Below are 13,684 nucleotides of genomic sequence, written 5' to 3'. Positions count from 1 at the left end.
TGATGAACTGAACGCCGGAAGGGGAGGGAATTACCAAATTCCTCTCACCTCACTTCCTGGACAACTCCAGAACTTTGACGGGAAGGAAATTCCCGTTGAGGGGACGGCAGACTTGGACATTAAAATTGGGCGACACAAGTTGAAACACCCAGTCATAGTTGTGACTCCAGAGGGCACCCCTTGTTTACTGGGGAATGACCTCCTGAGGAGGTTGTCACCCTTAATAGATTGCGTAAACAAGGTCCTCTGGACCCAGACTAGCCGACCAACAAAATTAAAACAGAGTGTCAACCATGTTAGTTTTAACGGCACCTGCCACATGGTTGAACAAAAATCTGACCAAGTAGAATTTCACTTCCAGAATAGCCAAATTCCAGACGTGACAGTAATAGCAGTAGGACAACAGACTGGTGATGGGGGGTCCTCTCTATTTCTGAAAATCAACCTTCCTTCCAGTCTAAAGTGGTACTCCATGCTGGAAGGAAACACTCTGAGATTCTATACTAATCCACAATCAGAAACTCCCACTCCTATAGTCCAGAAAGATGTGAAATCAGCTCAGAGCCTGGCTGATATTCAGCAAATTGGAGAGCAGTTGTTCATCCCTGTCCAATTAAATGATGGGAAGGACTCTGTTCTCGCTCGAGTGTGTGTGAACAACGGTAAGAGCTTCATCAGCGAAGCCATGTTCCGCCAACTCCCAAAAGATCCAGCCATTCCCACCTTCAAACTGATAGACAAATGGGAAATGGACCTGGAAGCACCTAATTCCAAACATCTCCTGCCAAGCAGGTGTATGCTCAAAATCTCCATTGGCAACAAGAGCATAGTCCACAATTGTTGGGTCGTGCGAGACGTCCCTGCCGCCTTTTACTTAGGCAGTGACATTCTCAATCGCTTTGCCATTAGTTTGGACCTAATAAACTTCAAAGCTTGGTCCCGATTAGCGGATAATCCCATGGGCTTTGATGATCCAGAAAAAGCATTTAGGTCAGCTCAATTGCTACCTTATGCAGTTGAAATTCAGATCAAAGAGGAAGTCACCATCCCAGAAAGGACCCGACAATTCTCCCTGGAAGTGAAAGTTAAAAGAGGACAACATTTGAAAAACCCTGATGCTTACATACATCTAAACGCTTCTCTCCAACAGCAAGGGTTAGGGGTAAACCCAACACCATTAGTCAACATCGAACATGACACCATTCTAATAGAGGTGGATAACAGCGACTTAAAGAGTATTACTCTAGCCGCAGGCACCATTATTGGAATGGCGGTTGATGACCGACATTTTTCCATAGATTTAGGTAATGAACTGTTAGGGCCAATCCCCAAGGACTGCTTTGACAGTGACAGTGATGACAATACGACACCAGACAGGATTTTTACCCGGCATGGGGGGAACTTCCTGGTGTACACTTCTTGCCCTTATGGTAAGGAAGATGTGACTTGTGACTTCAGGAGGGATGAGGTGATTTTCCAGGTCCATGAGGGCTGCCTTTCCCACCTGAAGCCTCCAGTCCAAATCAGCACTCTGACCGGGGACTTCTCCACCCAGCTGGAGGAGGCCGCTGAAATAGCCAAACCAGAAGTCTTTCCAGGCTTAAGGCAGATGGTGGAAGAGAGAGTCAACCTAGCTGATGCCTGTGTGACTCTGGAACAAAAGCAAAAGTTGAAACAAGTTTTCTTGGATTTCCAAGATCTCTTTGCGGTAGACTCATATGACTGTGGTCGCACTGACATCCACACAACAACAATCCCCACGGACCCTGGCATGACTCCTGTGTTTGTGAAGCAATATCGCTTGCCTCTCGCATCAATGGAGTCCCTTACTGAAATAATTAAGAACCTTGAGTCCAGGGGAATAATCCGTCCAGTCCACAGCACCTTCAATAATCCGGTGCTGGGAATATTGAAGCCAAACGGCCAGTGGAGACTCTGCGCTGACCTTAGGGAACTCAACAAACGGGTCCATACTTCCCGATGGCCTCTGCCCTACATTAACCAAGGGCTGGCCCAGATCCAGGGGTCACAGGTATTCACTGCAATAGACCTGACCAATGGATACTGGACTGTGCCTGTCAGTAGGGAGGACCAATACAAGCTGGCTTTTACCTTTGGGGGCCAGCAGTACACATGGACCCGGACTCCCTTCGGATACCTTAACTCCGGTAATGAGTTCAATATTTTCCTACATAAGGCCATGCCCAACCTGGGTGCGAGGGGTAACCTGGCTTATGTAGATGATGTCCTCATCAAAAGTTCATCTGTGGAGGAACACATAGCAGAGATCCGTTATGTTCTGACCCAGTTGAGGTCCGCCGGAGCAAAACTTTCCTTTCAGAAAGCACAGTGGTGTAGAACCCGTGTTAATTTCTTGGGGCATGAGATTACTCCGCAGGGTCTCTGTCCCCAGGAAAAGAAAGTGGAAGCACTTCAGAAACTGAAAGACCCCACAACTCTGCGTGAACTAAGGAGCCTCCTTGGACTGACTAATTACAGCAGAAAGTTTGTTGAGGGCTACGCAGAGATCACCAGACCCCTGATTCATCTCCTGAAGGGGGGGTCAAGTGGGAATGGGGTCCAGAACAAGCCGAGGCAGTAAAACAACTCAAAAGAAGCCTCTCACAAGCGCCTTGCCTAGCTTATCCTGTCAGAAACAAGGAGTTCTTCCTGGAGACGGGGTTCTCTAGTACGTGCCTGACAGCAGTATTATACCAAAAGCATGACAAGGTCAATAAAGTAATCTCCTATGCGAGCAAAACTTTATCCTCTGTGGAGGAAAAATTCAACGATTGTGAGAAGGCACTCCTGGCAACGGTGTGGGCATTGAAGAATTACCGCCCGTTTATCCAGGGGGAACACATCATAGTGGAGACTCCACACCAGCCTCTGCAATATCTCCAAAGTGACAGAATCCGGGCCGGAAATGTGAGTAATTCCCGAATTACTTCCTGGATTCTGTCAATGCAAGGCTTTCCTGTGGAGGTCAGATATGGCCAAAACAAGAAGAGTCCCCTCGCGCAAGGTCTGGCTGACTTGCATGATTGTGCCAGAGAAAACTGTCTCGAGGACGAAAGTCTAAAAATTAAGGACAACACGGAGGCATACCTTAATTCCCCACACAAAGTCTTTGAAGAGGACAAGTGTGAGGGAATGCCCACTGTCTATGTGGATGGATGCTCTTACCATGTTGACAACGACGGGGAGAAAGAACTGGTGGCCGGCGTAGGGAATGCATGGGTGAATGAGTCCCCAGAACCCTCAGCTGGGTACAAAATTGGTCCCCGAAGTAGTCAGGTGGCAGAATTGATGGCTGTGCATCAGGCCATCCTCGCTGCTGTCCAGCATCAACTCCATGAACTGGTCATAATCACAGATTCGGATTATGTACGGAACGGGTTCGTGGAGCACCTGGTTAATTGGAAAACCAGAGGCATGTTATGTGCTAACAACAAACCCTTGAAACATGGGAAGTTGATCTAAAACATTGATGATCTGGTCACCTCGAATGAGATGACCATCTATTGGAAAAAGATCAAGGGTCATTCCAAAGTAGAGGGACCAGACAAAACTGGAAATGACTTAGCTGATCAGCTGGCCAAAACCGGGGCCATCCAAGGGGATCTAATTGAGATTGAGTCCCTATTGGGGGAAATCCAGGTCACTGCTATCACTAGGTCCCAGACAAATGCTCACAATGACCTTTCAATTGCACAATGGAGCAAGGAGACCCCTGATGCTGATTTGATTACCGCTCAGAAGGGGGATCCAATAATTGGTAAATTTTACCAGCACCTTGAGGACCCTGAGAACTTTCCCCTGACGGATACCGATTACATTGGGAAAGAGGACCTAAGAGTGTTGATGAAATGTCCAAAAATGTTCCGGATCCAAGACGGTTTGCTGGTCAGGAAATCCAAAGCTGGCCACGATCAGTGGGTGGTTCCTACCTCATTCCGAAGCCTGATGTTAAGTCACGGCCATGATGCGGCCACCGCCGGTCATAGGGGGTTTCACACAACATTGGAAATCTTAAGAGAGGTTGCATACTGGCCACACATGGGGCAGGACCTTGACCAATACTTGAAGGGGTGTCTTGTGTGTGCACAATTTCAGCCATCATCCCTCACGCACCGTGCGCCTCTCCAAAAGAGGGGGATGACACTGCCATGGTCAGATTTACAAATTGACTTTGTAGGCCCCGTGATTCGCTCTGCTAGGGGGAATAAGTACAGGTTGACTGTGACATGCTTGTTTACCAAGTGGGTGGAATGTCTCCCAGCCCCAAATTGCAAGGCAGAAACTGCAGCTGCCCTGATGATTAACCACATCTTTTCCCGTTTTGGTCTACCTCAAAGGATTGAGTCAGACAGGGGTAGCCACTTCACCAGTGAAGTAATGACAAAGATGTGGGAGATACTGGGGGTCAAGAGAAAGCTACACATTGCTTACAGGCCAGCTTCTTCTGGGGCAGTAGAGAGATATAACCGAACCATTGTGAGCATATTAAAGAAGTTTGTTGCAGATTCTGGGCCAAGTTGGGATATCCGATTACCTCTGGTCCTAATGGCCATCAGATCTACCCCTTCATCTGCAACCAAAATGTCACCATTTGAGTTGATGACTGGACGCAAGATGGTGCTTCCTCAGCATTTGCTCTACAGGACCCAAGAGCAGACACTGATAAATGCCTCCACAACTCATGAGTATGTGGAGAATTTAAGGAAACACCTTCAACATGCTTTTGCTTATGCTCAGCGGAATCTAGAAAGATCAGCTGATAGCATGAAGACCCACTATGACCTGAAATCTTCCAGGAAGGAATATCAGGTGGGGGACCGGGTCTATCTATACAACTTCCAAAGAAACCAGGCAAAACAGCGGAAATTCTTGCCTACATGGAAGGGACCCTTTGAGATCATCGACAAAATCTCCCCTGTGGCCTACAAGATCCGCATCCCCAAAGGCGGTTTGGCAGAGGGGGAAGACAAGTGGGTCCACATTAACCAGTTGAAGTGTTGCCATCCCAGGCACACTCTGCAGCAACTGGAGGAATCCTCTGGAATCCTAGCGGGTACTGTCTCAGACTAATTCAGTTCCAACCATAAAACATACCACATCTAGTCTCTAAAATATTGTGATTTGCATGAAACTGTCTCTTAGTTATACTGTTTTTCTTTCAAAATAAGAATGTAATGTTTCGTTATGATGAAATGCATATGCTGCCCCACTATCTCAACAGTGGTGGAAAAATGTCTATGAATAGGTATTGCCGCTCTTCCTTTGTCGTCCTAGGAGAAAGAAAACCTGGAGACGGGACAAGGAGGACGATCCGGAGACCGGGAGCAGAGACGCAAGGGGCCCGGGGTACCGCCCAATCTTCCCATCAGGACCGGCGAGGAGAACCGATCGATCCGACCGGATGGAGAAAAAGATGCTGAACTGTGCCATCTATTGGAAGAAGATGAGGAAACATCCCAGGTCTTGCGAGTCCCATTAGTGAAATAGAATGGCCATCGCAAGAGGGGGGCTTGTGGGATGTTTTTATCCACGCATTCAAGCCCTACCTCAAAACTGTGCAGTACTGACATGGAAAACATCATGATGGCCAGAGCTTCCCAGAAAATGCACAGGGAAATGCATGAAGAATAGGCTGCCACTCATTTTTGCCGATGTTATGGGCACAGAAGGACACTGCCTAAAACCACCATTGGACTACCCACACAGTAGTCTGAAACCATTGGGAATGGCAATGCTGATTGCCAAAAGCAAACCCATAACTGTTGGGAATTCATTTTCTTAAATCCCAAAAAGGGGTGCAGTACCAGTACTCACCACTATCAGAAAGCCGGCGTTTTAAAACCACCAGATTTCGTGTAAAACTGAATAAATGAACCCAAGGCAAGGCAAAGAAAGACTTACTGAGAGGTGGATCCAATGTAAAGTTATATTCTGAAGTGACTTGAAGGTTTATAACAAGACTGGCTGAGCTGTGGATTTCAGCAGTTTAAGTAAATTTGGACTGAAAGACACTAAAAATCTAAATGTTTAAAAGAAATGAGTGACCTACTTTTGAGTGTCACATAGGCTGCAATTGTTTAAATGTCATAGTTTTAAACTTAGAATCAGCATTCTAGCTGCATATGTAAAAAATTGTTAGTTATTTGAATGCAGAAAACTGGGGAACAGAAACGACATGTGGCTAAAAACTGGCTTAAAGAGATTCCAATTTTGCCTGGCAACTACCCCCATCAGGAGTGAAACTTGATTCACAAGTAACTTCCCAGGCCTGGCTGTTTCCTGCTGGCCACACTAAGGATATGCCATCTCTCTGATAATTGAATTAAGGGGAGCCCCCACAGAATACAGGAGCTCGGAACAATGCAACCCCCTTCACCCAGGCAGATGGTTAATTGCAGATGTCGTAAAACAGCTTCCTCTTGGCAGAAGCTGGGAGGGGCAGGGTCTCTGAGCTTGGCAGAAACTGGAAAGACTGGTTTCTGTACCATGTGACCTGAAAAGACACACCCCGTAGCCAGAATATGGTTTTAGAAAAAGATGGATCATTCATAGAGCAGACTTGTGAAAATTATTTAAATGATACCATAATTCTTGTGATTTTTCTGCCCACATTTTAAGACGTGTTAGGACCCGGTGGTATGTTCAGGGGGGTTTTAGCGGAAAAGAGGATATTACTCAAAATGTGTGCATGTGAAAAATCTGACACTTCATCAACTAATGTCCATACTCCTTGCGCACATGTGTGTAAATTTGGGTTAATGTCCGATATTGCGAAACCAGTCAAAAAGTGCAAATGTCGCCATTTCTAAATGCAAGCTCCCAGGAAGAGCAGATTTGGACAGGGTATACATCAGTAAATGCATGATGGGTGCATGTAATTTCAAACCACTGTGTATCTAGGAAATATGTCTTTTTGGTCAAAATATAGATTGTGTGTAATTTGACAGGGGTGGGTTCTCTGTACCATAAACAGACCTCATCATGATGACACTTCATTTCATTCCCCCAATCAAGGGGAAGCGGATGAAGTGGCCAATGACAAGTGGAGAGGGGCTGGCTAGTGATGCTGCTCACACACACCCATTTTCAAAACACATAAAAGCAGACAGGCAGGACAGATAGGGACCTTCAAATCCATTTGTTGCGGGACGCTCTGCCGGGGAAATCCATACTTTACCTCCATCAATCTCTAGAGAAAGCTGTGCAGAGAGATCCAGACTTCAAATCCATCAATCTCCAGAATCCAGAGAGGCTAGAGAGAGAGCTGACCCAGATCACTGTGAAGTGCAGAGACCAGACCAGAGTCCAGTCTAAAACCTGACCAGATCCGTGGCGAGGCCCATTCTAATTCAAGAATATAGTGTGAGTACCTAGTAGAACTGTGCAGAACCAATCTCTTAGTTAAAATAATATAATTCAATCCTATTTTAATCTAAGTAGAACTGTCTCCTAACTGTCACCTGTCATTTGTAAAGCTGTCACCTGTCATTTTCTAGTTGCAAGCTGCACTTGTCTTTTTGAACTTTAAAATTTCAAATCTGAAAAACGACCTTTATTTAATCGCTCATATCTCCGTGACCGTTTGTCCTAGAGACTTGCAGTAACTTTCATCTGGAAGCTAAGATCCTAGGCTGTCCTAGGACCCCAAAACGATAGTGCAAGCCCTTGTAGTTCCTCCGCAATTCAGTTGCCAAAAATTCGTTTAACCTGCTAGTTACTCCTAGATCCTTGCTAAAGTGAGCCTGGACTAATATTAACTTGATACCACTCACCCTGAACCTCTAGAGGGAATTAAAAGCATTTTAGCATATTTTTCACTTCATTGCCAGCACATATAAAAGCATTTTGGGCCTGTGTTTCAAACTTCTGTAGTGTAAGCTGCTGGGGTGAACTGAATTACATTTGATTGCATTTCTGAGAACTGTGTGCTTTCCTTCCATTTCCTTGCATTGCATAAAGGGGGGGTGGATTGCCAGAGAAAAGTGATTACATTGTTTTGTTGAAATCATATTGAGTATTTTCTGTATTGCATTTTCATTCAACATTACATCCATCTGAACTTATATAAAGCATTCTCTACCACCTTCTTCTTCTGTTCCTATTCACAAGTGTGCTAGTGCCAGATTCTCCGTTGTTAATCTTTATCATATCAGATTAAGTGTGATATTCAATTATTAATTTATTATAAAGCGTGATATATATATATATTGTTTAAATTATCAAATAAACCTTTTAAACTTGCAAAACAGAACTACTTCTTGGCTCAGTGGGGTCAGGAGGATTCCAAGAGAGGGGTGTTATATAGGGGTAGTCATCCAGAACGCATGAACTGGACATAAAGATATATCAATAAGGGTTTCCATTCAGTATCCCAGACTAGGCATTGACTTAGCTGTAGTGTTGAATTGAATCCTTTTACACACCTGGTTGAGAGACTTGGCATGTGTGATGTTCAGAACATTGCTTCTTTCTTTCTCCCCCACTCCTGGGTGGAGCTGCATCACCATGGCAATGCGACACGATGCACCAGTAGGATGGCCCTCACTTCCCATTTCTTTTATCAGAACATTTCTTTTACAATTCACCATAGCAGTTTTCTGCCATGCAGTCCACTCCCTGACCAAAGGTGCTAAACACCTTAGCACCCTAGGATTCCCTGCCATTAGGTGCCCAAAGCCTAGAGCCCTCCATAATGTCCCTCGCTTTCCTCAGAACAATTAGGGCAGGCTTCTCAGGCACCTAATGGCTGTCAATTCTGCCCCTAAGGGTGCTAGACAAGCCCCCTAAGAGAGCTGCACAGTTAACCAGCTTACTCTAAATAACGTTTTATATTCTCGTGTGCCACCCGAATTTGGAGTTTGCACTGCACTTTCAGCAAAGCTGTCCTATCCCGCTAAATGGTCGAACCATCCAAAGATCCCAAAATGCTCCTCTCCCATCCGTCACAGACAAAAGTGAAGAAGGGCTCACCCGCCGGCAGCTCGCCTGACCTTCCCATCTTTGGATGGCAAGTCCTCCATTGTGTGTCTCGTATTCATCTTTCTTTTTTGCTGTATATTTTTTCAAACTACTTTGCATCGCTCATAAAGCTTCTGCGGCAGGTGTTAATGGCGGCAAAGTCTTTAGAAGTGGCCTGTACCATCTGATAATGGTCAACCACAACCGGTAAAGTTGACCTCCAATGCCATTACTGCTCTAGTAGTTGCAGGTCGAGCTTGTGGTGGAAATTCCAACTGACCAGTTACACTTGGTTGTCAAGCAAGACCCAGATCTAGCACGTGGGTTTCTGGCATTTGGTCTGTATATGCCTACAGACAAAGCTGATAAATGTGCACTAGTGTAATGGAAATATGTGAAAGCAATGCGCATGATTGGACGGCAATAGGTAACCACATGACACAAGTTGAATCTACTGGGATTGTATTCTGAGCAGGTCAGAGTAGATGTCCAAAATATCACTTGCAAGCAAATGGATCGAGCATGAGAAATGTGTAACTCGTCAACTGGAGTTTACTCAAAGGGAGAGAAGCAACACTCGACAGACAAAGCTATAAAGGTAAGATTTCCACGTTATAAGAACATCAAAAGGGTGGTTTATTGACCACATACTGGCAGGAGGCAGAGTTCAAAAGCTGAGGGTGTCTGACATCTACACTCTGGGCCTGATCACGAGTTGGGTGGCAGCCCTTAAATGCAGCAGTAATGGTGTTACCGCTGCATTTAAGGGTCCACCGGTGGTATTACCACACGCTAATTGCATCAAAAATTCCCCATTGGACTAAATGGGGAATGGGCACTAACACTTAGCATCCAACCCATGATCTGGCAGTAATATTGCTGGAGGGGTGGGAGCTAACGGTAAAAAAATTGGGTGATATTCCAGCCAGGATACCGCCCAACTCGTGATCAGGCCTTCTGTATTTTGACCCGTCAGAAGGTCTGTGGCCAACTCTAGCCAGAAATGCATTTGAAATCAGCTTACGTGTGAGACACCAGAGTCCTGCCTGCTTAGAAGAGTATTTGTGCTTGAAGAGCAGGTACTGCTGTTTCGGCAAAGTGCGTGTTGGATCCACAGTAATCAAGTTGTTTTCCACTAGGTCAAAGCTTTCTGATGCGGATGCTGAAACATAAAAAAAAATATTTATGTGCAAAATAAACATGCGTTTTATGTACCTTACTTGTTTTATTTTTACCGCTGCTATACATCTTAATAAATAAGGCACATGACTTCAACAGTTTTTATTTTGTAATGCAATGTAAACTGGTCTTTGCATTGCACAGCTTCTCCCCTTCTGGTGGCCATAAATAGGAAAATGAGACTGAATTGATGGCAATCGATGCTGAACCTGCATCTACCCATCATTACACAAGATGTGCCCTCCTGTAATTAAAATGTTGTGGCCTTAAGGATAATAAGGACCATCTTACAATACTGAGACATTTGCTATATTTATATGTTGTGTTTATTCTCCATGTCTGAGCAACTTTCAGTGAAATTGTCTGCAGTCATTCAAATTCAACTCTTTGCACAGCAACGACAAATGGCCCATAACACCTGTCTGCCTAAATTTCAACCTCTACATGGAACCACTGGGGGAACTCATGGTCAACCTCAATATCAAAATACATCAGCATTCTTGTGGCACACAGCTCTCCCTAAAAATCTGGGCTAACTTTCCATCTCCTGAATAGATGGCTGTTATCTAAAGCTGAACTACAAAATGGCAAATGCATGCTCCCGAGGAGCTCCACCAATCATGGGCAAGTCCAAAACTGGTTGACAGAAATTAGCTCAGCCGATGCAGCTCTCAGCTTGAGCACCGTGCACAGTTGTTGGTATTCACCATTGATGGTCGCCCCTCTTTTAAGGCACAAAGCACGAATAAACCACAAACAGCTTGATACCAACACACACTATTGAGCAAACCAATCCTGGCCCTAAAACTTTTAAACTGTCATCAAAGCGCTTTTGCTTGCTCACAACAACGCTGTTAATGCCGGGCTCACAACTGTCCGAACCTAACTCTTTGCCCTGCTGAAAGCTCTACTGCCTGTCTCAGAGTGACACCCCAAGGAACTGAAGAAATGCAATCACATCACGCCCACCCTCAATGAACTGCACTGTCTACCTCTCCAAGACCTTATCGCCATCAAGAAAACCCTATCTTCTACAAGGCTATAGGTAACAAAATACCTTCTACGTGGTGGGAAAGATCCCAACCTCCAGATGCCAATGCAGCATGAGATGCTCAACGTTAGAACTAAAGAAATACAAGAAGGCGAAAACAAGAAAGCAACCATTCGGCTATCCGCCTGTAAGCTGGAACAGCATGCCAACCCACATCAGGACAGCCTCCTCCATCTTGCAAATAATAAGGAACTGAATACCTGGACCCTCAAAGTGCACCTTGTTAGCAGATGATCACTGGAACTGGAATGTACACCACCCTCCGCTCTTTATTAACAGTGGTTGACTTGCCTTTCATGTACAGCACTCCAATTCTCCCCAGCTAATCTTGAAATCTAGATGTCCCTTATATATGTACAATCATATCTTTCTGGACACATGTAGGTAGCTGCTCAAAGCCCAGCTGGCATCTAGTCATTGAGACTCAAACATAGGTGTTTATGGGGAAATAGCAAAGTACAAGAGCTAAAAAGGTTTGAAGGATTCTCTGAAGCCAATGCAGTTATATAGCAGACAGTCAACTGTTATGTGATCCCAGTATTTAGCTCTGACTCAAGCAAATGAATGACCTCAGATGTGGGGAAGTACTAAAAGTAACCTCCCATTCGAGAAAAGATTCTGTGATGGGTGGTTTATCATTTCTGGGCATCCACTTGAATAGTTTTCCCAGGCCAATATTGAGCAACTCTAAATTGCTTTTGCCCTATTGTTTCCATGACACTCAGATTCTCCCCAGCTGTATTTGTGCCATATGAGCATCATACACATATTGTGATGCATTTCCACAGGCCATTGGGAGTAGCACATAGTCAACAGCAACCATCAAAGTTATTATTTGTTAATTGGAGTGTTTTTGTCCACATAACCTGTTTGTATGACACACAGAGAAATGGGAAACTGGCTCCATCTAGTGATTTCTTGATTGGGGGCAACCAAGCTAGACTATTTGGGTTCTTCTTCCTGGTCGCGCTCCTCCTGGGAATTTGTCTGATTTCGAGATCAAATATTATGCTAATGTTCTTACCTTCAATCAAAGAGTCATTGTTTCCTGCAGTAACAAAGTCTCTACATTTAGAGGAGGCTGTCCGGTTTGTTACATCGGAGTCTGGAAAAAAATAGTTATGAAAAGATAAATAATCGTGAGCAGAGAAAAGATATAAAGATAGGTCAAGAGAAACAGAGGAATTGGAAGTCTAACCAATGCAATGCTTATGTCACCGAGCCTCACTTGAACATTGATAGATGTTTCAATATTGCATACATGGGATCACCTGCAGGATTAAGAGACCATAGGAAACTGCACAAGGTTGCAGAATAATCTGTCTAGGAAATTACATTATTGTTTTGGGGCGAATTCAATGAGCAAAGGCTTGCACATCAGGTTGATGGTTTGTATGAAGCGCAGTGAGTTACTCAAGCAGTGGATGGAGGTATTAAGGGAGCAGGAGAGGGCACCTTATCCTCTAGTAGTATTTGTTGAGTTGACCTCCTTAGATGGTATGACTTGTTGGGAAGGGGACACTTTCTTTCTGCACCCCCAGGAGCTTTAGTACTAAGGCAAAGGCCTCCACAGGGACCAGGGGGTAGAGGTGTGCTGCTACACGATCATAACATTGCGTGCTTCATAGATATAGGGTGATTGCAAAAATAAATGCCATCTTAGATATTAGCAGCCATATTGTGGAAAAAGCTTAAATGTAGAATGGCAGTTAGCACCCAGGCGTAGGCCGCGAGCATGAGCAAAGGAATAGGTTGCATCTCAGACACTGATAGGAAAGGCCAGAACTACAGAAAACCAGAAAACCAGAAAACACTTAATTGTTCCAAAATGTTGCTATCATTCATGCCCTGGGAGGAGTGTGCCCTGCAAGGCCATGGGAGGAGGGCTGTGTGTCTGTAAACATTGCAATCTCATGAGAAGGAGGGCATGGGCCTCTGATCCTCACCAGTCCCAATTCTAAGTTATAGCACCCAAATGTCTAAGCCTTGCGACCGCTGATTTCCAAGGTAACAGCCAGCCCCAGACCACTGATCATGTAAAGCTGTAAGACCCCTGATCGATCAAGAAAGATCAGAAATCAGACCTCTCTTGCCTTCACTTCTGGGTCATGTAATTTGTGCTGCGAGGTGAAGGGGGGGGGTGAAATTATAGCACAGAATGAGGGTTGAGGACCTTGCAGAGGTGCCGGCCTGTCTGGGAGCGAGTAAAGTGTGTGAGTTAGTATGACCTTAGCTTTTCCCCCACAGGCCCCTGTCTGCTCGTATCAGTTGCACTGCTACATAGATAAAGATCTGTTGTTTAACTTGCAAATAAATCGCCAATTACCTCGCCTGTGACCGATGACCAATACAGCATCACCCAGGTGGAAGAAGATGGACAGACGTGGCTCGGACCAATGGTCTGGCATCCCCTATGGAGCAGACAGCCCATGTATAGGGTCTAACTAACCAGCGACGCGGGTCTCCACTGTATGT

The 13,684-nt window shown here is 45.1% G+C and overlaps 1 protein-coding gene across 1 annotated transcript in view; it reads right to left on the bottom strand.

The window, feature by feature from the left end:
* The window catches only part of TG (thyroglobulin), a 1,030,738-nt gene that overhangs the window by 653,624 nt on the left and 363,430 nt on the right, over positions 1 to 13,684 (bottom strand). Inside the window, exons 29-30 of the mRNA XM_069622147.1 lie at positions 12,234 to 12,314; positions 10,004 to 10,141 (exon numbers count right to left, since the gene is read on the bottom strand). Of these exons, the coding sequence (XP_069478248.1) occupies positions 10,004 to 10,141; positions 12,234 to 12,314 (219 nt within the window). The remainder of the gene's footprint in view (positions 1 to 10,003; positions 10,142 to 12,233; positions 12,315 to 13,684) is intronic.

The sequence above is a fragment of the Ambystoma mexicanum genome, chromosome 5q (assembly GCF_040938575.1).
Source record: "Ambystoma mexicanum isolate Mex_15411 chromosome 5q, UKY_AmexF1_1, whole genome shotgun sequence".
NCBI lineage: Eukaryota > Metazoa > Chordata > Amphibia > Caudata > Ambystomatidae > Ambystoma > Ambystoma mexicanum.
Note: the sequence above shows the minus strand (reverse complement) of the source record. Positions and strands in the feature narration are given on the sequence as shown.